The sequence below is a fragment of the Manacus vitellinus genome, unplaced genomic scaffold (genome assembly GCF_001715985.3).
Source record: "Manacus vitellinus isolate BGI_N305 unplaced genomic scaffold, ASM171598v3 scaffold_13_pilon, whole genome shotgun sequence".
Classification (NCBI taxonomy): domain Eukaryota; kingdom Metazoa; phylum Chordata; class Aves; order Passeriformes; family Pipridae; genus Manacus; species Manacus vitellinus.
In genome coordinates this window covers 2115037-2137870 of record NW_021938999.1, presented here as the reverse complement: position 1 = coordinate 2137870, position 22834 = coordinate 2115037, and the positions used below count along the sequence as shown (strand labels likewise).

The following is a 22834-nucleotide window of genomic DNA, read 5'->3' as shown; positions in this document are numbered from 1 at the left end:
CTCACGACAGTGCCCATCAGGAGCACTGCGCTGTGTTTGATGTTGTCAGAAGCTTAACTGATCCTGAACAGGGAGTCCTGTCCAGAGCCCCAGTGCTGGTCACTGCAGCAGTGTTGGGACGAGGGGCAGCAGCCACGTGTGGGCAGCCCTATCGAATGGCCTGTTCGAGGCACCGGCTGCCTCGCTGGCTGCCCACTGGCAGTCACACAGTCCTCCCTGAACATATATAAAGCACATTTGTTTCACAGGTGTAAGTCATTGTAAAATTGCTGAAATTGCTGCTTCTCTGGTGCCCTGTAGGTCTGCAAGGCCAAAGGCACAGCAGTGCTGCTGCCACACTTTCAGAAAGCGCAGGGGCCTTGGAAGGTTTTGAGTACAGGAGGCATTCTGTTTATGGCTTGGATTTACTGCAGCTCTGTGTGTGCTGGCTCCTGCTGGTTTCGTCTTACTGCCTCATCTGTCTCTATCATCTCAGTTTGAAAGGGGCCATCCTGTTTTCATCAGAGTGCACATTAGAGCTCTGACTTTGTCAGAGGAAAGGCAGCCAATATCTTTGAAGCGTGTGATAATATTTTTGCTGCTGGATGACAGTCACAGTATATTCCCCAGCTTCTTGGATCATCATGGGACATTAGGATAACTTGTGATTGGATGTGGCTGAAATCAGATTGATTTACTTTAAACCTCTAACAAATTCCTCTTTTTACTATTTGAACTTGATAAATATTCCAGCGACAGGCCAAAAATGTGTCAGCTGTTTCGTCTGAATGATGCGATCCATGCTTACCTAAAAAACTGTTGGACTCGCCGTATATTTTAAGATCCAACTAAGATTTTATTAATATTTCTGCATAATTTTGATTGAACAGCTGCACTGTCAACTTAGAGGTCTTCCAAGAAACACAAGGGCAAGTGTAGCACTTTAAATCTGACCTCCTGTTTTATTGCTATGAAGACAGTTGGGTGCTTATTTAGCAGCATCTATTTTGTTGCATTAAAGGAAAAAAGAAAGAAAACCTTTGTGGTTTGTGTTGCTAATTTGATTGAAACTGGCAAAATGTTTCTGCCCCACGCAACTTCTTAAGGTCTTGCTGAGCAGAAGCTCATAGATGTACTAACCCCAATTTTTTTCACTCAAATATTGGCTGTTCTCTGCATGCATGTCCATGCTGTTGGGATGTTCTGAAAATATGGGATGGGAGCTCTGCAGCAGCAAGTGCAGAAGTATAAGGGGTACTTCACTAGCAATAGTCTCGGTCCTAGAGAAGAGTATGTACTTAATCGGTATGATACTTCATCCACAGGAACAGAGTTATTGGTTTGTAGAGAGTGAGTCTCTGTATGATTAGTTTTCATAATGATCACTGAGCAGCTCTCGTGTACCACAGCTACCTGCTGGGGACATGGGCCATGAGGTCGTCTCTGCATTTTATCACTGTTTACTCAGAAGTGTATTCTAGTTCAGAGAAGCACGTAGCTGATATACAAAATATAAGGTTACATGGCAGATGGGAACATCTGAAACAATCTGCACAGTATGTACAATCGAAGCCCCCTTCTCTCTCTGGGGCACATGAGGGTTTGGCAGAATTCATAGAGCAGAAACAAAGATGGAATTACAGAGTTCAGAAGGGATGTGTTAGGCTCTCTGATGCAGTGCCCCATGACACAGAAAGATATCAGTTTGTACAAGGTTATATCAAGAGATCTACAGATTCATTTTACAGTTTTGGTGATTCTTTCAAACTGGCAAAATATTTGGCTTTTTTAATGGGGGTCATTTTTTGGTTGAGCAGAGGCTGGATCTGCATAAAGGACATACCCTTGTGGTACTGCATAAAGGCATTTAAAAAAAGAGGCTCATTCTGTATACTGCACTGTATTTATCAAATTCTTCTGACAGAGAATTTTTAATACCAGAACAAACCTATTTTCTCCTCCAAGTTGCAATTACATATTTTATATGTGGTGCAGGTGATTATGTAACCTCCTTCCTATAAAATCTATTTAAAAGATTTTTAGAATACAGAACAGCAGCAAATCTATATTAAAAATACTTTCTGGATTTTTTGCTTTTGAGAAATTAATACTGAAGAACATTTATTTAGATTCATAATGGAAGTTTCAGTTTTACCTTTGTGTATCAAAGACCCTCTCTTTTATGTTGATCACATTTCCAGCTGCTGTCCAGACCATGGGCTCCTTACCCAGTGTGCAGCACCAATTCACACACCAAGGCCAGGTATTTCTATTTTTTATTCTAGTTTGTGCAAAGTAGGGAGCCAGCTGGTAACCCATAAAAAGCTCTCCATCATCAAAACTTGACAATATTTATACATTTTATTAAAGGCATCAGCATTCATTGGTTATAGATGACATAACTTTTCCATTAACTAGTACTCAAACCCCTATTTGCCACTTATATCTCTTGCTCCTCATGCTAAATAGGCCACGTGTGCAGTTCTTCCCTCTGTGTCTGGGGTCCATTTTGAGTAGGTGGTCAGTAAGTCAGTGATCACAATCTCCCACTGTCAGAATTACCTTTCCCCCAGTTACTGCTCAGTCCTGCTGACTTCACTCCTGGTGGCTGTCACCCAGACTGCCCATTCATCTTGGGATTGTTTTCCCTTTTCCTTAAAACAAAAGATAAGCCAAGCCTACAATGTTCACAATGCAATCACTAAATCATAACTGTCCAGCTATACTTACTGATTAACAACAAAAAAAAATGCAAAATTTATTGAAATCTTGAGGGGCTCAGATCCTGAGGGCTTGATATCACAACCACCAGGACAGGACCCTTTACCTGAAACACTTTGAGGGATTTAAAAACCTATGTGACGTCTTCTAGAAGTGTACATTCTTCATCAGTATTGAAACATAAGATGAAAAGATGTCTTATTCTTTGTTTTGGTTCAGAACCAGTGGGAAAGAAAAAGCAGCTTGATAAAGCTTTGATTTAGACTGTCTTCATGGGTTAGGCTTGGCTTTTCCTTACCTCCTGTACTTACATCTCCCATTACCTGAGCAATGCCAGATGAGGATTAAAGAAGAAAGAAAAGGTGACAGGGTGTCTTTTGACGTACCAACTTGGACCCCAGCAGAGAGAGACCTGTGAGGAAAGGATTGACTCTGATGAAATCTCCCTGAGCCCAAGCTGATAACACTTGGATCATACTGATTATTCCTCTGAGAGAGTTACTAAACAAATAAATGTCTCAAAGCAAACATGGAAAAAAGCAAGCCTCTTCTATGCAGAACACTGAAATGAAGGAAAGAGAAAATGAAAGTGATGTAGAATGCTTCCTCCATTTGGAAGTGGTAATTGGAGGAATGGGAAGAGATATGGAAAGAAAAATGAAAACCTGATCATAGTTAAGCTTTTCTTGGTGCTGTGCAGCGTGGAGGCCAAGCTGGCGAAAAAGCCCTTCAAGTGAGAGGTCTGCTCACTGGCAGCATGGTGCTCACCTCCATCTCACAGCAAGGTGATCCTCACACACAGCTTGGTGGAAAGGCAAATGGAATCACATACTCATAGAATGGCCTGAGTTGGAAAGAACCTTAAAAATCACCTAATCCCAGCCCTTCTACCATGGACAGGGACACCTTCCACTAGAAGGTTGCTCAGAGTCCCATCCAACCTGGCCTTAAACACTTCCAGGGATGGAGGTGTCCACAGCTTCTCTGGACAACCTGTTCCAGTGCCTTACTACCCTCACAGTAAAGAATCTCTTCCTAATATCTAATCTAAACCTCCTCTCTTTCAGTTTGAAGCCAATTCTCCCTTGTCCTGTCACTACATGCTCTACAAAAGTCCCTCTCCAACCTTCTTGTAGGCTCCCTTCAGGTACCGGAAGGCTGCAATTAGGTCACCCCAAAGCCTTTTCCAGGCTGAATAATCACAGTTCTCTGTGAAGGAACAAGATTCAGGATGGGAGAGGTTCCAGGCGTGGAGAAAAACATACAGCAATTGACAGGACTTTATTATATGGACCTTACAGTTATTATATGGACCTTACAGTTATTATATGGACCTTACTGTTATTATATGGACTTTACTGTTATTATGTGGTTTCATTGTATCCACACTACACAGTGCACAGCCTGGGCATACTCGGGCTTGCCATGAGTTTGCCTGCTCCCTGCTTCCCCGCTCCCCTCTCTGATAGGCTGCAGAAGCTGCAGAGAGGAGACAGTTACCATTCGCCCTCTCCTTTCCCAGTTCCTCCCACGTTCCTCCCCCTTTGCCTGTGTCCCTACCCCAATTTGTTCCCCCGTTTGTCTGTCTCATGCTCCACCCCATGTTCTTTCCCTGCCTAAACCCATAAAACCTCTGGACACCTCAATAAAGTATTCCATCTGCACCTCTACCTTGTCTCCGGACCCATCCGTGCTGTGTCACGGCCCCATCCCCCTTCAGACTGTGGCAATTCTCTTAGACTTTTCTCATAGGAGAGGAGTTCCATCCCTCTAATCAACTTGGTGGTCCTCCTCTGGACTCACTACAAGGTAGATGTCCTTCCTGTGCTGGGGTGTAGCATATAGTCCCCATATATTTTAATGCATCCTTCCCCTTTGCACCATAGTGTGGGTCCTGCTCAAAAGCAGCCATATAGGTACTGTAAAGGAAATTGTGCCTGCACTGGTTAGCTCAGCATTTGCATTTTGAAGAATTATAGTATATCTGGTGCAAGAGGCAGGAGATCAGAGCAGAACTACAGCTTCAACAGCTTTCCAATGGATGACTGTCAGAGGCCCCTGTGCCCTCAGCATTGAACAGGTCTGCTCACCCTGCATTTAGTTAGGCATTAGAATGAAATACAGCATGTTGTAATATTGACATGGTGTGCAGTCATCCAGAGATAAGGCCATGCATTGCCACTCTGACGTAGCCAAATGATGAGGAGCCAAATGATGAGGATCCAGCGTGAATGGTCCTCCGCATCCAGCATGGTTGATAGAAAAAGTAATGGCCTTACTTTTCACATGAGAAGATGACAGAGCACCAAATAAGAGGAGCTTTCTATAACTAATTTTTATGCTCTACAGAGATAGGAAGCTGACAAAACTTGCTCAGTGCCCTTGAGGTAACAGGATGTCTCACAGCATGGAGCTGGCAGAGCAGGATTAGAGCTCAGGATTGTCTGGCACCCAGCTGTGAGCTTAGTTCTCCATGTGACCTGTGGGATTCTTTGCAGTGGGAATTTGAGAGTGGGAGCCAGTGGCACGGTGGGGTTTTGCAGGCTGCTCAGCTGTGCTGGGCTGTCAATATCAACATCTGTGGTTCTGTTGTCACAAAGATCTTAAGGTACCAATCCAGAATAATTTAAATTAAGCTAAAACCATGCTGTCTGATGCTGTCCTCCCTCTGTTCCTGGCCAGAGGTTCCCACCATCTCCTTTGCACCAGCAACACAGCTCTGAAACCTGCAGTAGGAAGTCTAGGGAAGCAAACCAGAACAATCTTCCCTCTTTTTTGGTTGGTTTTCTTTTTCTTTTTTCTTTTTTGGGTGCTACCTCCCTGAACTGACTGAATGCAGATGTGTCGTGAGAGAGGAGGCAGGCAAGGCACGGACAGGCAGACATGAAGGGGCAACTGGGACCACAGCAGTGCTCATCTAGAGCTGCAAATTTGTCCTACAGCTGCACCTAAAATCCAGCTATTGGGATCTTTGGAGTGATCAGTTCTAAAACTGTTTTTGGTCACTTTAAACTATAGCAGAGACTGAAAAGTTTAGCTCATGACTGGCTAGACAGAAGATAATCCTGGCATGGGATGACATAAGTCTTGTAACAAGGGCTAGTGGCACACCCAAACCCATGCTAAAGTGGGATGAAAGACAGGAATATCTGCCCTGTCTGGGTGCTTTCTGTGCAGTCATACACTTTCTGGGCTGGTGCTGGTGTGTGTGTCACCTCTCGCAGTGCGGGCAGAGTTTGCCTGTACCTGCCCACCCTACACAACTGAGACTGACCTGCCATGCTCAGGGCATGCTTGGTGCATGGGAAAACAAAGAGCTGGAATTTGGCAGAAGTGTTCAAGAGCACATGAAACCTGAGCACCGTTGCCTTCCAACTTGTTTGTGAAACACAGCAACACATGCATGTGTCACAGATTTAGAGAGCAGTAAGCTGAGACTGAGCAACAGGGGTGACCCCTCTGTGTACACATAAACACTTCCTTCAGGTGCCTGCAAAATTTACAGCTTTAACTGTAGCTGATTGACAGCCTTCAAGAACATTCATGACTATGTTAATTAAAAAATACAGCTATAGCTTCAAATGTTTCTCAGAAAAAAACCTGGAAAGAAAAGCCAAGGAAATACATATTCCTTTATGGGTGGATTGACCTAATGCTCTCAGCAGAAAGGCATGACAGGGTACAGAAGGAATTGATTTCTTATCTATGGAATTTAAACTTCAAGTATCTCCCACACAAGAAAAATAGTCTCGTGCATAGAGGCTATACTTGGTTAGTCTGGTGAAATGTCTCCTAGGCCAGTCCTGGGAATCAGACCCAATTTATCCTCCACAGGGTGCATAAGCATTTCTGACTGTCCTTTCAGTTCTTCATATGCTTGTTTCTTAGGTGACAAAATGACAGAAATGGCACGTCTCCCTTTCAATGGCATTTTTGAATGGCCAAGTCAGCCTTGGGATTCCCATCCTCATGGCTTGCCTCATCTGCATTTACAAAATTTCCTGCACTGGATCATGGGCTGTGCTTCTCTTACCACTCAGAAATACACTGACAATCATCATATTCACTAATATTCATCCAGTCAAAGCATTCCTGTTACCAAAAATAAAAATAAAAATAAAATAATAATGCATCCAATAGTCCTTGATGTTTGAGGATCTTGGAGCACCTTTGAGTCTGTGTGAACATAGTCTTGCACTACTGCAAAATGGATCAGTACTGATCTCTACAAGGCAAAGTGGAGGCATAAGAAATTAAGCAATACACCGCAGAGTGCATAAATAGCAGCAGCACAGCCCAGGACATAACCCTTAGTCTTGGCTTTGAGATACATGTTTGGGCTCTTACCAGACACCCAATGAGAATTTTTACCATGACTATGTTTAAAAGAAAGAAAAACATCTTTCCTTGTGCTATAGTTCTGTAGCAAATAATTCAATAATTCAAGGCTTTATAAAATTCATATTCTTTTGAACCTGAAAATAGTCAAAGATTAGAGATAGAAATAAATACACCTGGCAGACAGGCAACAGCCCTGCTTTCAACAATTTTTTTCATATCTCCATTTTTCTTTTGGACTGATCCAACCTTTTCACACAGAACAGTTGCATCTGGGTCTGATAGTGCACCAGCTACCCCACAGCCAGCATGTGACAATTGCTCTATTTTTCCACTATCTACACAGAAAGAAAGTAAAGTCCCTGCTTACTGCTGTGCATGAGCTGCAGTTTGCTCCTTCACCTACCAGTTTCAGCACAAAGTTGCATCCACCCAGCAGACCCAAAACTGCGACGAACCTTCAACCCATCCCGGTCTCACAGGACAGCCCTGGCAAGGCAGGGAGCAGTGTAGACCTGGGGGAAAGAGTCAGTGCATGCTGGGAGGTCCCCACTGTAGCTAACCTGCACCAGTCACCCACTGGTGGTTCCAGATCCTGTGTAGTTATCATATCTAAGAACATTAATTTAATAATGGCAGAGCTTCTGTGTTACTGGTTTCAGAATTCTGCTGCAGAAAGCACCACACCATACTATCCTTTTCATAAGCTTCTGGCATTCTTTTAACAATAAGTTTATGAATTTGCCCATTCTTTCTAAATGAGAAGGCTGCTCCAAGAACCTTCTTGCTCTGAGAGCTAGGACGTCTTCTAATTTCTGATCAAAACTCAGTCACTCACGGTTTCTTTTTTTTTTTTTCCTACTGCTAACTGTGTCCCGTAGCTCCTTCTCCTTTGCTGTATTTATAGACACGAGCTGAAATCCCTTTGAGCCTTTGTTTGGCTAGACTGATCCCACCACCTGTTCTCATCTCTCTTACAGGACAGCTTCTCCAGTTCCCCAATTATCCTAGCCATTTTCTGTCCCTCTTCCAATTGAAAACAATTTTTCCTGGCTGTCAGTTACTGGAATTATACACACTCTTCCAGGTGCTGTTTCACTTGAGCCTGCACCTGGGAATAGTGTTTGGAGCTACCCCTTGCCTTACATCCAGGCATTACAAATCCCCTCTTCATGGCTAACTTGTGGTAGTTATATGTCACTCTCAAAACAACCTACAGACAAGTCCTCTCTATTTGGACTGTTAGGCTGCTCTGCCTTAATCATTACTTCCATAGACCTGATGGACTTCTGAGGAAAACATATGAGTGGTGGTGTGGAAGTCTGGAATACTCAGAGCTTCTGCTCTGTTCTGCAAGGGTTGTAACTGTGTTGTCCTAGCATGTGGGCAAGGGAGAGGCCTTAGCCATACCTTCCTGCTTCCCTCTGCCTGCAGCTTCACAGGATATCCATTCTCCCACCATACCATGCAGGGGCTGTCCTGGACCAGCTCTCTGGCTCTCCCAGACTCAGCCTCCAGAAATGGATGTGGCTTCACCTGGCAGGAGCCTCCAGGGCCACCTGCCCTGTTTGGTGGGAAGGAAGCACATCTGCAGGGCAGTCAGACCAGCGCCTCTGCCCTCAGCCAAATACCAGCAAAGTGGGTCACTATCCAGAACATCAACAGGGGACTCAGCAGGAGGCAGGAAACTTCCAGAAGATGTGGAAATAAAATTTCTTGGACTTTCATGAGCTCCTTTTCTTTCTGTATACTTGGATACTTCCCTAGGTGATGAGGCACGAATTAAAGGGCCACATACTGGAATTACAGGTAGCAGTCAGGCTCTGATATTTCTGGTGCTTGGTAGGTCAGCTCTTTTATGGAATCACAGAATCATTAGGGTTGAAAAAGGCCTCTAAGATCATTGAGTCTAACCCTTAACCCAGCACTGCCAGGTCCACCTCTAAACCATGTCTCTAAGCACCATATCTACACATTTTTTGAACACTTCCAGGGATGGTGACTCTGCCACTTCCCTAGGCAGCCTATTCCAATGCTTGACCACCCTTTTGGTGAAGAAAGTTTTCTTTCCTCCCCTGGTGCAACTTGAGGCCATTTCTTCTTGTTCTATCACTTGCTACCTGGGAGAAGACACCAACCCCGCCTGGCTACAACCTCATATTTAGCCACTTGTAAAGAGCAATAAGGTCTCCACTCAGCCTCTTTGTCTCCAGGCTAAACAACCCCAGCTCGCTCAGCCGTTCCTAAGAGGACTTGTGCTCCAGCCTTTTCACCAGCTGTGTTGTCCTTCCTTGGACATGCTCCAGCATGTCAATATCCTTCTTGTAGTGAGGGGCAGAGGATTCGAGGTGCCAAGTTGTTCCATTTTACACGGCATGGATGACAGATTTTGGTGTGTTTGTTTCTCTGATTGAGAGAAAATGGATGGCCACCCACTGCCAGAGCCTTACAAGTCCAAATGAGGAGCGTACCTGCATCCTGGGGCTCCTGTGTCCAGTTCTGATGGGGGCATAGCACTGGCTGTGCATTGCTAAGGCACAGGACTGACGCTTCGTGAGCATGTGTGCTCCAGGAGCTTCAGTATCCACACGTGGTCACCATCTCCATTACTTTACAATACATCAGAGCAGGGCTCCCACCTGAGAGGGCTGATGGCCACTTCACAGCCTCCACAGTCAGGAGCCCTGGCCAAATTTTCTTAAGGACTCTGCCCATCAGCCTCCCCTTCTGCAAAAGAGTAACTCTTACCAACCTGAAAGATGAATTCTACCTTCCCTTTTCCTTTTTTTCTAGGCTTTTTTCTTCTTCCACATTCTTCTCTCATCTGTCACTTTTCAGCATTCATTTTCTTTTCTATCTTCTTTTTCTATATAATTTTTCACCTCCCTTTCCTCACTTCTCACTCTCCCTTTTTCCTTAAAAGTATGATTTCAGTTTTTAAAAACATTTTCTTGTGTCCCATCAAATCCTCTCCATTGTGCTTTTCCTGCTTTCCCTCCCTATCTTTTATTTTCCCTTGCTTATCTGCTTTTGCCATTTGATTAAACATCCAGGATGTTTCTCATCCTTCACAAAGTTTCTAGAGACAAGGTTTAGGGCCACAGGTCTACTCCTGACTGTTGTCTGCATTCCAGTATTGCTTCCATCCTCAGAAGATCCCAAGCCCCAGCTTCCATTTGGTCATGGAAAACTGACCATAGGTTGATTTTTATGCTATGGGAGCCTATCCAATTATAAAGGCAGCTAAAGACTAATTGTACGTACCATATTTCCTGTGACACTGGGTCTAGAAATACTCATGAGTTGTTGTGATCCTGAGGCAAGAAAAAAAATGTTGGAATGTGTTTCAGTTAGTTATATATTGCTTTTGGTATGTTTTAGTCAATAAATACAAATGCAAAAAGTTATTTTCACCATTTTCTTGCTATGACAGTTACATTCCTGACAATTCATTAAAGGATTCCCTCTCCCTTATGCTTCATTTCCCTCCAGCAATTTGTTCCTATTTCTGGGGAAATCTGTCTAATTAATATTTCTAGGAGCAAGCTTACCTGTGTTTTTTTCAGTACCACTGTTTTTTGCAGTGTTGAGTAACTTTATGTAATTACTTTCGTTGATGTGGTATTATGTAAAAGAAATACTAATTCTGTTGTTTATAGTTGCAATGAGCAAACTAATTAATACTTGGTAGTGCTTCTGAACATATCTCTTCTCTCACCTTTCAACATTTTGGCCGCTACTCAGTTTTCTTCATGTTATCACTACCTTCACACTAGCTGAAGCACCCAGAACCATAACTAATCTGACCAGGGAGATGTCTAGTGCTACATGAGGAAGGGCTATTCATGCCATTGCCTGTGATGTGATACCTCCAGCCATGCATCTCCAAATGATGTTGGCTCTGCTTCCACTGTATCATATTGACAGTTCACACCCTGCTTGTTGTTCAACTGATACCATAGGAAAGCCTTTTTCCACCTGAATGGCAGACTGCTTTTCAAGTTTCTCTGTCTGACTGGATATCTCAGCTGAGGTTAGTTCTGCCTAAATACAGCAGGTGGACTGAATGGATCTCAATTGAGTAATTCTTCTGCAACCATAAAATATCGGCATTAATATTTAACCCATAAGTCAACACGAACCACGTATCTATTCATCTCCCACTTCTTCTCTTAGACCAAGGTTTAGGACCCGTAATGCAACACCAATGACCTGACACAGCCCATATCTTAGTTTTAGTTGTACATAGCCTTATGAATCATTTTTTCCCATGTCAGTATGGAATTGCACTAATATATGGGCTCAGGTACTATACTCCACACAGGCACAGGTGCAGCGGAGAAGGATCTCAGGTTCTTTCCCAGGAGACTTCCTGAATGCTCATGAACGTGATGCAAATGTCTGGTGGGTTTTAACTCACAGAAATAAAGGACTATGTGTCTGCTTGAAAGCTTCAAACCACATTTATTGTAAATTCATGGAAAAACCAGAAGAAACCACAGGCTGTTAAACTATTACATCTCAGTGTGAAGAACTTGCCAAGTGATGTGCAATCAGATATTGACAAGAATATCTAAATAAGAAGCAATTTCTCAATAGAAATCTCATTAAATAAAAAAGAAAATTATTTCCATATTTACAGATTACAAGGTAAATGGATCCTTAAAGCATTATTTTGTATTTAGCGGTTTTATTTCTTTGAAATAAAAGGGAAACGGCTTGAATCTAAGAGTGTACTTTGGAAGCAGCTTGCTAGACAGTCTATGTTACTGCCAATGAAAGGACAAGAAGCCTCCCCTCAGTCACTGCAGGGTTCTGCTTCTTCTGTCATCCAGGCTTTCACCGAAGGGCTTCTGGTACCTCCACCTATGAAACAGGGATGGGAAGGGTGTTCACTACATTTGTTGTACAGTCTGGATGGCAACATTCCTACCAGACATACACTCCCAAGAGCCGTGTGCTATCCACCCTCTCCCATAACAAGACAGAACCTGGGAAAGTGCCCCACTTTCACAGTTGGAGAGAAATCAGTGTGCTGAGAAAAGCCTGATCAGGGGAAAGCCTCCTCTCAAGTGCTTTATTATGCTCACATTTCTAAGAATTTTCATTTATTAAATATATGTACTAAAATTACCTGAGCTTGTGCTATTTTTGGGCCACGATCAGTTACTGAACAAGGATCTCTCACTTACCCGCCTTAATTGCTTTATGCTGCTTGCCCGAATCGCTTCCATAAGGTTGTCATGGAGAGACCTTTGTGGGGTGGATGGACGGGTGGAGGGTCGTGAACCTTCCTCTGATTTTCTGTCTGAGATGGATTTTAGAGAATCTTTAATTTCTTTCAATATGTTGTTCTCATGTTTTCTACTTTTTTTGCCTTTTTTCTTTTTCTGTCCATTATGTAAGTCTTTTTTTGCGCTTTCTTGCTGTTTGATGACTTCAGCTATATTCCTGGTTGGTGCCTTCTTCTCTGGAATAACTGGGGGAGGAGGAGGTGGGGGCGGGGGTGGTGGAGGAGGGGGAGGTGCAGGAGCTGGAGCTGGAGGCTGACTTTTCACTGGAGGTGCTTTCTTAGGAAGCTTTGGAGAAGACCATGGTGAGCTCTTAGGTGACACATAAGGTGAGGATCGAGGTGTTCCCTTCTGCAAGACTTTGGTCTTTGGATTGATGGCTCCATCACAACCTGGCTCTTGTTGCCTCTGCTCCTGCATACGCTTTTGCCTTTGTTTATCCATATTTCTTGTCAGGATACTTGTCATGCTCATTCTTGGGCCAGCAAGGTCAAAGTGGTACCCCAGCTTGACCAGAGTGGTGTTCTCTTTCAACAGTTTAACTATGTCCATTTCCACCTGGCTGCCCATGATGTGCCTTTGATTGTGGAACCGCAGTTCTGTTAGAACTTTGTTACTCTGCAAAGCTCTCATGATGGCCAGCACGCCTTTGCCTGTGATAAAATTTGACTCGATATTCAAACTAGTTATATGCTGATTTACCTTTAACATACCAGCAATAGCTATTGCCACATTGTCATCAGCATGGGTGTTAGCCAAGCTGAATGACTTAACCACTGTGTTGTCCCTCAGGGCTTGAGAAAATTGTATAAGCATCTGTGAAGTGATGTTTTCAATGTTGTTTAGATTGACCTCTGTGGTGTCAGGGTCATTGCTCCTAACTTTTTCCAAAGCATCCTCAATAACTGTTGGATTTCCACAAGGGTGAATGGCACTACTTTTTAAGCTCTGACTATCGTCTTTTCCATCATGGCCATTGAGTAAGTTTTCATTGTCTTTTGCGCCATTACACTTTTTGCGTCTGATGTGGTCAGAATTCCTGCCATTCTCAGGTCTTTCACCACCTGCAGCATTTTGCTCTTGCTCATTCTCATCATCACTCTCATCTTCATCTTCCTTCTCATCATCTTCTTCTTCATCATCCTCTTCAGTATATGCTTCCTCAGACACTTCACTATTGCTTTCTGTGAAACATTCTTCTTGCAGCTCTTCTGAATTGTCTTCTTCTTGCTCAGAATCCTGAACAGGAATGTAGGTATGAGTCTTAAACATGACTGAAATAACATAGCTACTGCCTTTTAGCATAATAACAATTATATTGAGACTATATGTTAACATTGAAACCTAAAAATAAATCCCCAGAAACGGATACAGTTAGGAGAACAGAAAATGCTGCAGCACCTAAGACCTTTTTAACATTACTTCTTTCATATTCTTTAGAAATGTTCAGCATAAATTGCAACCATTTAACCAATGGCAGTAATTTCTACCAAGAGAAAACTTGATACAAGATATTACAACGTGGACATACTTCACAATTTTCTGTGTTGGCATGTCTGCAAGGAGATATAATTTGTACCCTTGCCAGCAGAAACACAAGACAACAATTTCAGAATGGATATGAGCAACAAGCTTCTTCATTTCATGAGGATTAGACATCTCTGTCAATGCTCAGACTCCCTTGCATATGTTAGTACATCTAAAAAAGTTAAAAATTGCCATGATTTAATATATAAATAGTGTCTGCATGTGTAATCATGTATACCAGTATGCAAAACAATTCAGTATTACAGGAGTCATGTCAAAAAGACTCTGGATGCACTGCATGGACTGTATGTACTTAGAAACTATTTGTGAAGAAAGGATTCAGATGCATTTCCACAGAAAATAAGGAATGCAAGGTAACATGTCAAGAAGCCCCAAATTTCTTCATGTTTGCCAAGAGCTAAGTCTGTGCTCACCAACAGCTGTTGCAGGCCAGCTGCCGTACTGTGAGTCATTATAATTCATTCACTACAGAGTAAATGGATTTTTTTCTGAAATGTAAAGTTATTTTAGTGTGTTTGGTGGGTACCAGGAAGGCAGATTTGGAACCATGTCTTAAAGCTCTGCCTGGTGCCCTTAGCAGTTATGGTGGCAAAAGAGAATTCTCTGCACAGGAATGGGGAAAAGTCTTTGCTCCAGGAAAGCCTCACTCTCCACCTGGAAGACTCGAGTAGTGCAGCAGGGATCTATGGGCCATGACTGATCTATGTGCTGTAGACTGATCTGGGTACCACCCACCTTTTGCCCCAAAAGATCTCTCATGTCATATTTTTCCTACTGGACAAGCCATAGCTTATGCCTTTTTATTTACCATTGTAAATGTTTATAAAATTTTGGATGAAATATAATTGTTCAGTATGCATTACGTCAGCAATGTTCGTGGGGTTTAATGGGGTTTTTAATGTTTGTAAAATACTAGAGGGTATTTTCCAAAGTAAATATACTCTGCAGAGAAACACCAATTCGGTTTCTGAAAAACAGAAGTGTTACTAACAGGACAGCCTATTTTTAGACAACCTGTGTAGTTTTAGGTTTGCTTAATTATCTAGCTCTGAAAATACAGGGAAAGGTTGAAATAACAGTAGTGACAGATTGCATTGTACTGTTTCACAATCTTAAGCAGAATTCTGTGTTGGGACACATGTAAAACAGATGTTAATTGTAATGTTGGTAGAACTGTGACTCATAACGAAACAGGACATTGAGTTGTTCCCACTTGATGTTCCTGAGCTGAGCATTCAGCACCTGGGGGGTTTGCAGGGTCCCATCACATTGACCTGCACATTGAGGTCTTCAGGATCCAGCCCCTTTACTTCTCCTGTGGAGAAGGGGCCTCCTTTTCCAGGAAGGCCCCTATGCAGAGAGACTGAGACATACTGTGCTACCTATAGGTTTATTATTGGGACTAAGATTTATATCTATAGCTTCTATATATGTGTAGAGTTTTAAAACCTGAAAACACCAGGTATCCAGGAATCAATCTTCATGGCTTTGCTTTTCTCTCTCTAGGAATATATACTACAGCCTTCAACACAGCTGCAGATGAGCAGAAGGTGGTGCCTCTAAATGCACTGTTAATATGCTTGATGTCACTAGACTAATAAAAAAATACTTGGGTTTGATTTTTTGGGCTTTTTTTGACTGGCATTTCTGGGGCCAAAGGGGTAGTTTAGTTTCCTGTCACACACATTGTCTGGTGTCACAGCAATCTGCACAATAATTTTAAAATCGAATACTCTTCTCTTTGCAGATCCACAGAGATGTACTCTGTTACTATGGTAGCATTGCAGTACAGGACTGCTGCAGGCAGTCTGCGGGGCTTCACCTTATATTGTAGTAATAATTCGATGAAAATTTAGGGCTAAGATAGTCAATGCAGAGGTAAATATCTCTGGAGGACAAGTTATTCCCCCTAAAAGGCTATCTGCAGCTTGTTTGCCTTCTGGAGCAGCTGATCTCTCACCACTAACTATAGAAGGAGCACAAGTAACCATCTTAGATAAAGGTGTCTAACTTCCAGGCAGTTGAAAGCAAGAAGAAAATTGCTTTCAAGGAGCTTTCTTACTGCCTTCAGTGAAGAGAACCTTTGTGCCCTCTATTTTAGCATGTCAACATTTTCTTATTTAAGGATGCATTTAGGAAGTTTCTTCTTAGATCAAAAAGTACAGATGTGCTTGCCAGCACTTCAAGGTTTAGCCATAACCCATCATTAATGCTGTATAAATATGGGGGAGGGGGGAAAGAAAGATCCTGCCGTTATATAAGACACAGAACTAGACCCGTTCAGAAGGTTTTTTGGAAGTGCCCAGGTTTCGAGTTCCAGGCTTAGCTGGAAATAAACATTAATCTTGCCATTGCCTCCCTAGGACTTGACAAACAGGGAGTGAAGTCAACGACTGCAAGCTGACACTAATGGTCTGATGACAGCTACTGGTCTGTGCGCTTGCCTGCAAAGACATTATACCACCATTCACAAGCAGGAGAAAACATATGTAAAAAAAAATGTCCTGGATATTGCAGGGTATTTTAGTCCATCTGACATTTCTCTAGAAGGATATTTTAGCTAATGTATGGACTGCAATTATTTCCTTGCAAATGAACCAAACTCCTGAATAGGGCTGTTAGAGGTTCTGAGTCTGCTTTTGCTGACTTTGCCTTTGTTGCATTATTTTCTATTCAAACATAAGAAAACAGGTTCCTATAAACAGAGTCAGAGCTTGGTATGAAGCAGCACTTAAAAATTCCCTTGTCCCCACACAGAGCCATTGTGAAAACAGAAGTTGTTTTTTGACTGAGCTCAGTCTCACAAATACTTTTAGCAAGGACCCAGTGGTGCCAACATGGACATTATCTGAGACAGAGTGCTTGTTGCTTGCCAAGACTGAGCCCTTCACTCCCGACCAGCTGTAATGTTCCTTTCTAGTTCAGGGACCGGGTTTTATTATTAACTTTTTTATTTTGGGGAATGAGTTGCCTAACAAACACTATTGGCATTTTTTGGGGAATACAGTTAGATGGTTCAGCTGATCAGGCCACTTTTTAAATAATGTAACACTGACAACAGTTGTTAGAAGACTCCCAAGCTGTGCCAAGGCTCCTCAGCAGGGACAAAGCAACACAAGCTCCTGACTGCAATGCAGCTTCCTTCCAGTGAGTACAAAGTCTGGTGTCCGCTTACTAAACTTCTGACATAACATGTATTCAAAATTATCTTCCTGATGTGCTTCTGCACAGCCAGTACTGATTGTTTTTTAAGAAAAGGAAAAGGCACTTTCTGTAGTTTTTTTAAAAAATCAAATGCTATCCAAAGCCCATATTGCTACCAATTGATAATTTTTAACATGCCCTTTAATTTTTTTCCTATTTTTATCATGAATGATAGTTTTTATGGCACTTTCTTCTGTTCTGAACAGAGCATTTAAGGTACCTCCAGAAAGAGCAAAAACTGTCTGAGCTACTACACAGAGCTTTAGCAGGCACAGAAGTATGGCTAACAGTGTTCTTAAAAATGCTACAAGAGACTGAAAGGAAATTAAATCAGTCAGCAAGATCATGCCAATGAAGAATAACCCCAAATATTTATAGGAAACAGCAAATGCCTTGGCATCTTACCTTGTCGCATGCACCCAACCTCTCTTTTTCTAAGAGTTTCTTGGTCTCCCTCTCCCAATAGGCCATCAGTGCTTCCCTGCTGAAAGTCCCTGTCGGTGTTTTCTCCGTCAGGCTTTTCTGTCGTTGCCCCACTGGAAGGTTACAGTCGGGCTCTATGTCCTCTAGCTCCCGCTCCAGCTCCTTCAGCTCCTCTTCAGTGAGAGAAGCAAGGAGCTCATCTTCATCAATGTCTTCATATTTACTGAGCTCTCTTCTGTAGCCAAAGGTAGACATGGTCCTGCTTGGTCAGGCTGGTACAAAGTTGAAGTGACCAGGCATTCAAGAAGGCTGAAGCAAGTGAGCAAGCTGTGTCTCGTGTGGTCAGCAACTGTTTCCCTGCATAGCAGAGGCACCCTTTTAAGAGTAATCATCAGGGGCTTACGACAATGCACGAAGGGATGAAAGCATGCTCTGTTTTAAGCATCAGACGTCAGCTAGACATCTGAACAGCAAGAATGTCCCAACACTAGTGTTTGCGGGTCCCTTAAAGAGGGGGATTATTGACACACTGGCCATGGCCATATTTAGAGCAGGCAGCTAGTGGGAGAATACCAACCTCGCAGACGGGGGGGCAGCAGCAAATAAAACCCCGGGTGCACTTACACCAATGTTGTGTCCAAATTGCAGGAGGGAAAGAACAATGAAAATCCATTTAATCCTGAGCTGTCCCAGGGGCTGGAAGTAAAACACCCTTGCCATTGTTCAGCAGACTTCCTCTTGCTTTCACGGTTTTCTAGTGGAACCATGCTGTTATCCCGCCAAGGTGTTTGCAGGCGGTTGGGATTGTTGGAGAGGCAGCCGAGGGGAGGAGGTCAGCCTGCCAGCACCTGTGGGGAGCACTGTTCCCATAATGTCACATTGTGCCTGTAACAAATCACAGGATTATTTATTAATTCCCTTATTTTTTCTAGGATGATCAGAGGGAGAATTAGTTTGGTTTGCCCATTTGGAGCTCCTGTGAAATTTTTTTCATGCAGAGAATTGCACTCTGCTGGGAGGAGTGAGCAGACTCCCCCAGAACTTTAGGGGGAACAAGCCCTGGGTGGGCAGCAGGGCTCTGCCTTCATCATTTCTGACAGCCCAAGCAACTGAAGGCCTCTAGTGGTTATTCTATTAATGGCTATTGCCTGCTGTCACTGACTGGTGTCCAGCTGGAGCGTGCCCTTCATTTCTTTATTCTACATGTCTATCACATTATCATTTCTGTTAACACATGATATATTATGATTATATTAGTTTTATAGACAGGTATGTTCCTGTGCAAGAAACTACAGAAAAAAAGGTTAAACTTTGCATTGTTTCTGATTTTTCTCTATTATCAGTGAATGATGGTGAACTAGAAAAGTTTTCTGAAATATGAAGGCCAGCAATATCTGCAAACCCATGTTGCGAGAAAGAGAGAAGGGAGAAGGACAGAGAGAAAGTTGGTTTTGGTACAGAGAAGTAGGAACGCATTTATAACAACATATATCAACCTTCTGAAATGATTACACACAGTGCATTCTAGACAGTCAAACCAATATTTAATGAAAATGTAAGTGAAAATAATTTAAGTACTGCTCTTGTCCATCACCTTTTTTTGATTCATATGGATTGGACACATGAACTGATGTATGATGTTTAGCCAAACTGCTTACTTAGCTTTATTATTGTGCATACTGCTTTACTGACAATGGAGAAAGGAGATTAAGCTTGGTTTTCACATAGATTTGAGAAAGAAATTATATTTTTCCTTTGATTATCTGTCTATATGAATATCATGCAGTTATCTTGCTCAAGAATTGGGATGAAAGTTCATAAGCTTAGTCTTCTCTAACACACAAAATACATTAATTAAGCAGATTGAGGAATATTGTACATCTTAAAACAAATAAATATTTGCAGGTCATTTATATTGGCCAAATCTTTGGATTAAATAAAAAGGAGGAAGATGCTTGGCTTACTGAGCTAAGAGAATTACCTTGACAGTGTAAGATACAATGACACACCAACTGTGTATAGACAAGTCAGTGGGTCAGTAGAAAGTTCTGCTCGCTCTTTCAGCTGCACCTGCAGAATGAAGCCTGGGCCAAATTCTGCAAAGCATGAAAGAGCAGAAAAAAATAAGTAAAAATAATAAGTACCTTTTTAATTTTAGCGTTGCATCACCAGTGCTTTTAGATACAGCTGATATTGTATATAACAACACTCCAAGCATTTTTATTTCTTCAGTATGTCTAGGACAAAGGTTCACATCGTTATCATTGGAGTTAGCCAGAGAAGCAGCACAACAAAATTATCTTTCTGGGGTGTGTTTTTGCAGACAACATTTTGTTGTACACATTTTTTGATGGAGGTGGTTAGGAAATTTTCTGTAGGAAAATCCTGATTGAAACCAAAACGTTTTTAGAAATACACTATATTTTATTAGTTCAATGTTGATATGTACAACACTGACATGTACAATATTAAAAGCAAAAAGATTATGTTAAAAATGAAATTTATTGAAATATACTGTTTCACAAAAAATTCTGAGCTTTCTGCTTTTCCTGTTTTCTCAGATACAACAAAATCTGTAAGTCTCTGAATTTTCCTGGGCTAAGAGTCTGTAATACAAAGTACAAATGTACTGATATCTGAATTATCTATGTGAAATTTTCTACATATAAATCAAATTTTCCAAACTCGAAGGAACTTGAAGAAGCAACATGCATTGCTCACTTCTAAAATAATATTCCAAAGGAAGATTTGACAGCATGAATATTACTTTCAATGCTACTCCTTGCTGAGGCAAGGATACAACACTGGGCTGGTGGTGCTGTTTTTCTGCACATAAAATGTCAGTGATGTCCATTTTAGCCATGACATAATTTAAAGATGTTACTAAACATGGATTAGGTATTTTCTTGTACATGTGTCCCCTGAAGTAGGGGGGAAACTGGCACAATTAGGTGAGGTTATGAGTGGTTGATGTCCTTTCTTGATCTTATATGCCACTCATGGTAATTTAGTACTCATTCTTTACAAGGGAATGGTCAAGGGTGAAGACCCATAATCCCTCTCTAGGACAATTTTAATAAAAGCAATAAGGCTGTAGCACATGGCCAATTACACACACAAAGAAGATGCTAAGACTAAGCTAAGTATTCACAGATCAGAAAATGTGGGAATAGTATTTGTTCTTTCCTGCTGATGAGCGCTGAAACATAGTCCTTAATTCCATGGTTCTGTAATCATATACTTTGATCCTAGACCCATAAGCACCCAGAACCTTTACTCTTTCAGTGCATGGGAGACATCATACACGTTTAACAGCCTTTCAGCATTTTGTTTTGCCCCTGTTCTTCAGCATAATAAGACTATCAATGTCTTTAATTATCCAGTGGCCATTTCAGGGGACACGAAGTTCTGACTACCTTTGTGAGGAAAAAGAACAGAGGTACAGACACCTTAAGGTTGAAAGTATTCACTAATTTGGAGTTTCGGATTCCCTTTCTGGCAGTATTTTGCATTATGTAAGCACTTCAACTGGTCAGGGCTCAGTTCCTGTGGTCCATTAGCCACAGCTGAAGCTTCCCACCACAGCAACATTTCAGATCACAGGTTTCAACTGCCAAAAGGAACTGTTGCAGCAAAGACAGGAGTGATTGTGTTTTCCTGTTATTAGCATTCTTGCCTGAAACATTTTGTTCCCATTCCACAGTCCCCTTTCTCAGGCACTTTACATGTTCAGATTTCTGTAACATCTTCTTTAAAAAAAATGAAAAAAAAAATAGGAGTCTGAGCATCCTGTTATATGTCCCAGGCTATGTTCTCAAGAACAGCATTACAAACAGCTTAGGAAGAGACCTTGTGCTAGCGAGGTGGCACAGTGGACTTCCTTCCATCACAGAAGGCAGGAGAGTAGAGCGTGAACCATATGTAGTGCAGGAGGGCAGGTTTACACTGACTTCGTTGCCTGCTGTTTAGGATGAATCTTCCAATTGGATATTGGAAATCTTTCTTCATGGAAGGGGTTGTCAAGTATTGAAACAGGCAGCCCAGGGAAGTGGTTGAGTCACCATCCCTGGAGGTATTTAAAAGATATGTAGATATGGCACTTAGGGACATGATTTAGTGTTAACATTTGGACTTGATGATCTAAGAGGTCTTTTCCAACCTAAATTATTCTATGATCCCATGACTTGATGACATGCTCTGCCACCTTCTAACAGAAGACCCAGACTCTCTTCCCTAACACCCTGCTGAAATCCTGTATGCAGGAAATAAACTATTTCACCAATGGGCCATGAAAACTCATCACTCAATCAGGATCTGAGCTAATGAGTGAAAATGAGAACTGGAAGTGCCCATTTTATAGGAGCAGGATTCACTCTGTCATTGTATATCTTGGCACCCAGGTTCCTGGCTTTGAGCAGGATAGAGCCTACTCAGCAGCAGCTAGATTGCAGACAAGACTTTCAATCTTCCCTAACTTGGGAGGCCTATTTTCTTGGTTTGAAAAGAGGAAACTCTTCTAAGTGTCCTTTTTGCCTTTCCAAGCAATTAACTATTTCAAGTAGCAGACTAGAGGACTTTGTTCTGCTTCTCACATTTCCACACTTGGGGCACACTGTCACAATTGCTGAAAGGACATGAGCAAACCGTGGCAGGTGGTGCTTGCTCCCCTGCAGGACAAAGCTCATAGTTTAACGTTTATTTGGATGAGTTGCAGGCAAAACTACAGACAAGCAAAAAGAGGGCTGCACAACCTTGTCCTCAGGCATGGGACAGTGGCTATTTCAGTCATGGCTCCTGAGAACAGCTTGTCAGACAGATGCATTGACTCATACTGAGCTCAGTCCCACGCTGCAGGAACAGGTCCAATTGCCATAGAGCACATTAAAAACAATGCACCAGAGCACGGCTGGGCTTTCCCCATCTCTCCTGCTGTCCTTCTCCAGTGCTGCTTGCTCCCACCTCCCCCTGCAGCTTTTGCATCCCTCATTGCACCGAACAGCTCCTTCACTCCTGCTGTCCACTCATGCAGACGCTGAGGCACCAGCCCTCAAGCTCTCCCACCTCCCCCTCTTGTGCCTTGTGCTGCTGCACTGCCTTCTCTGTACCTGGCCCTGCAGGCCATCCTTGTCTGCCCTCCATGAATAGCCCCTTGCTGTTCTCACCCGCTTCCACAGCCTGTTTGCTGACCTATCCTTCCTTCCCCTTCTTGCGCGTCCCCTCTGTCCTGACCCTGTGTTCCTCACTCCCTGCCCTCCCCCTCCTGTCGATAGCAATTTATATCTATGTATCTATGTATCTATATATGTATGTATGTATGTATGTATCTATCT

At 42.4% G+C, this 22834-nt stretch overlaps 1 protein-coding gene across 5 annotated transcripts in view; it reads right to left on the bottom strand.

The window, feature by feature from the left end:
• Positions 1 to 11477: 11477 nt before the first annotated feature.
• The window catches only part of LMOD2 (leiomodin 2), a 24345-nt gene continuing 12988 nt past the window's right edge, over positions 11478 to 22834 (bottom strand). Inside the window, exons 3-8 of one of the 5 annotated variants that reach the window (XM_029958080.1) lie at positions 21354 to 21570; positions 19486 to 19600; positions 18129 to 18389; positions 17487 to 17739; positions 12231 to 13568; positions 11478 to 11904 (exon numbers count right to left, since the gene is read on the bottom strand). In XM_029958080.1, coding sequence (XP_029813940.1) covers positions 11878 to 11904; positions 12231 to 13568; positions 17487 to 17739; positions 18129 to 18271 — 1761 coding nt within the window. In that variant the 5' untranslated portion in view covers positions 18272 to 18389; positions 19486 to 19600; positions 21354 to 21570 and the 3' untranslated portion in view covers positions 11478 to 11877. Of the gene's footprint in view, positions 11905 to 12230; positions 13569 to 17486; positions 17862 to 18128; positions 18390 to 19485; positions 19601 to 19648; positions 19939 to 21353; positions 21571 to 22834 lie in introns of those variants that run through there. The other 4 variants (XM_029958081.1, XM_018067967.2, XM_029958082.1 and 1 more) reach the window with 4 other exon arrangements.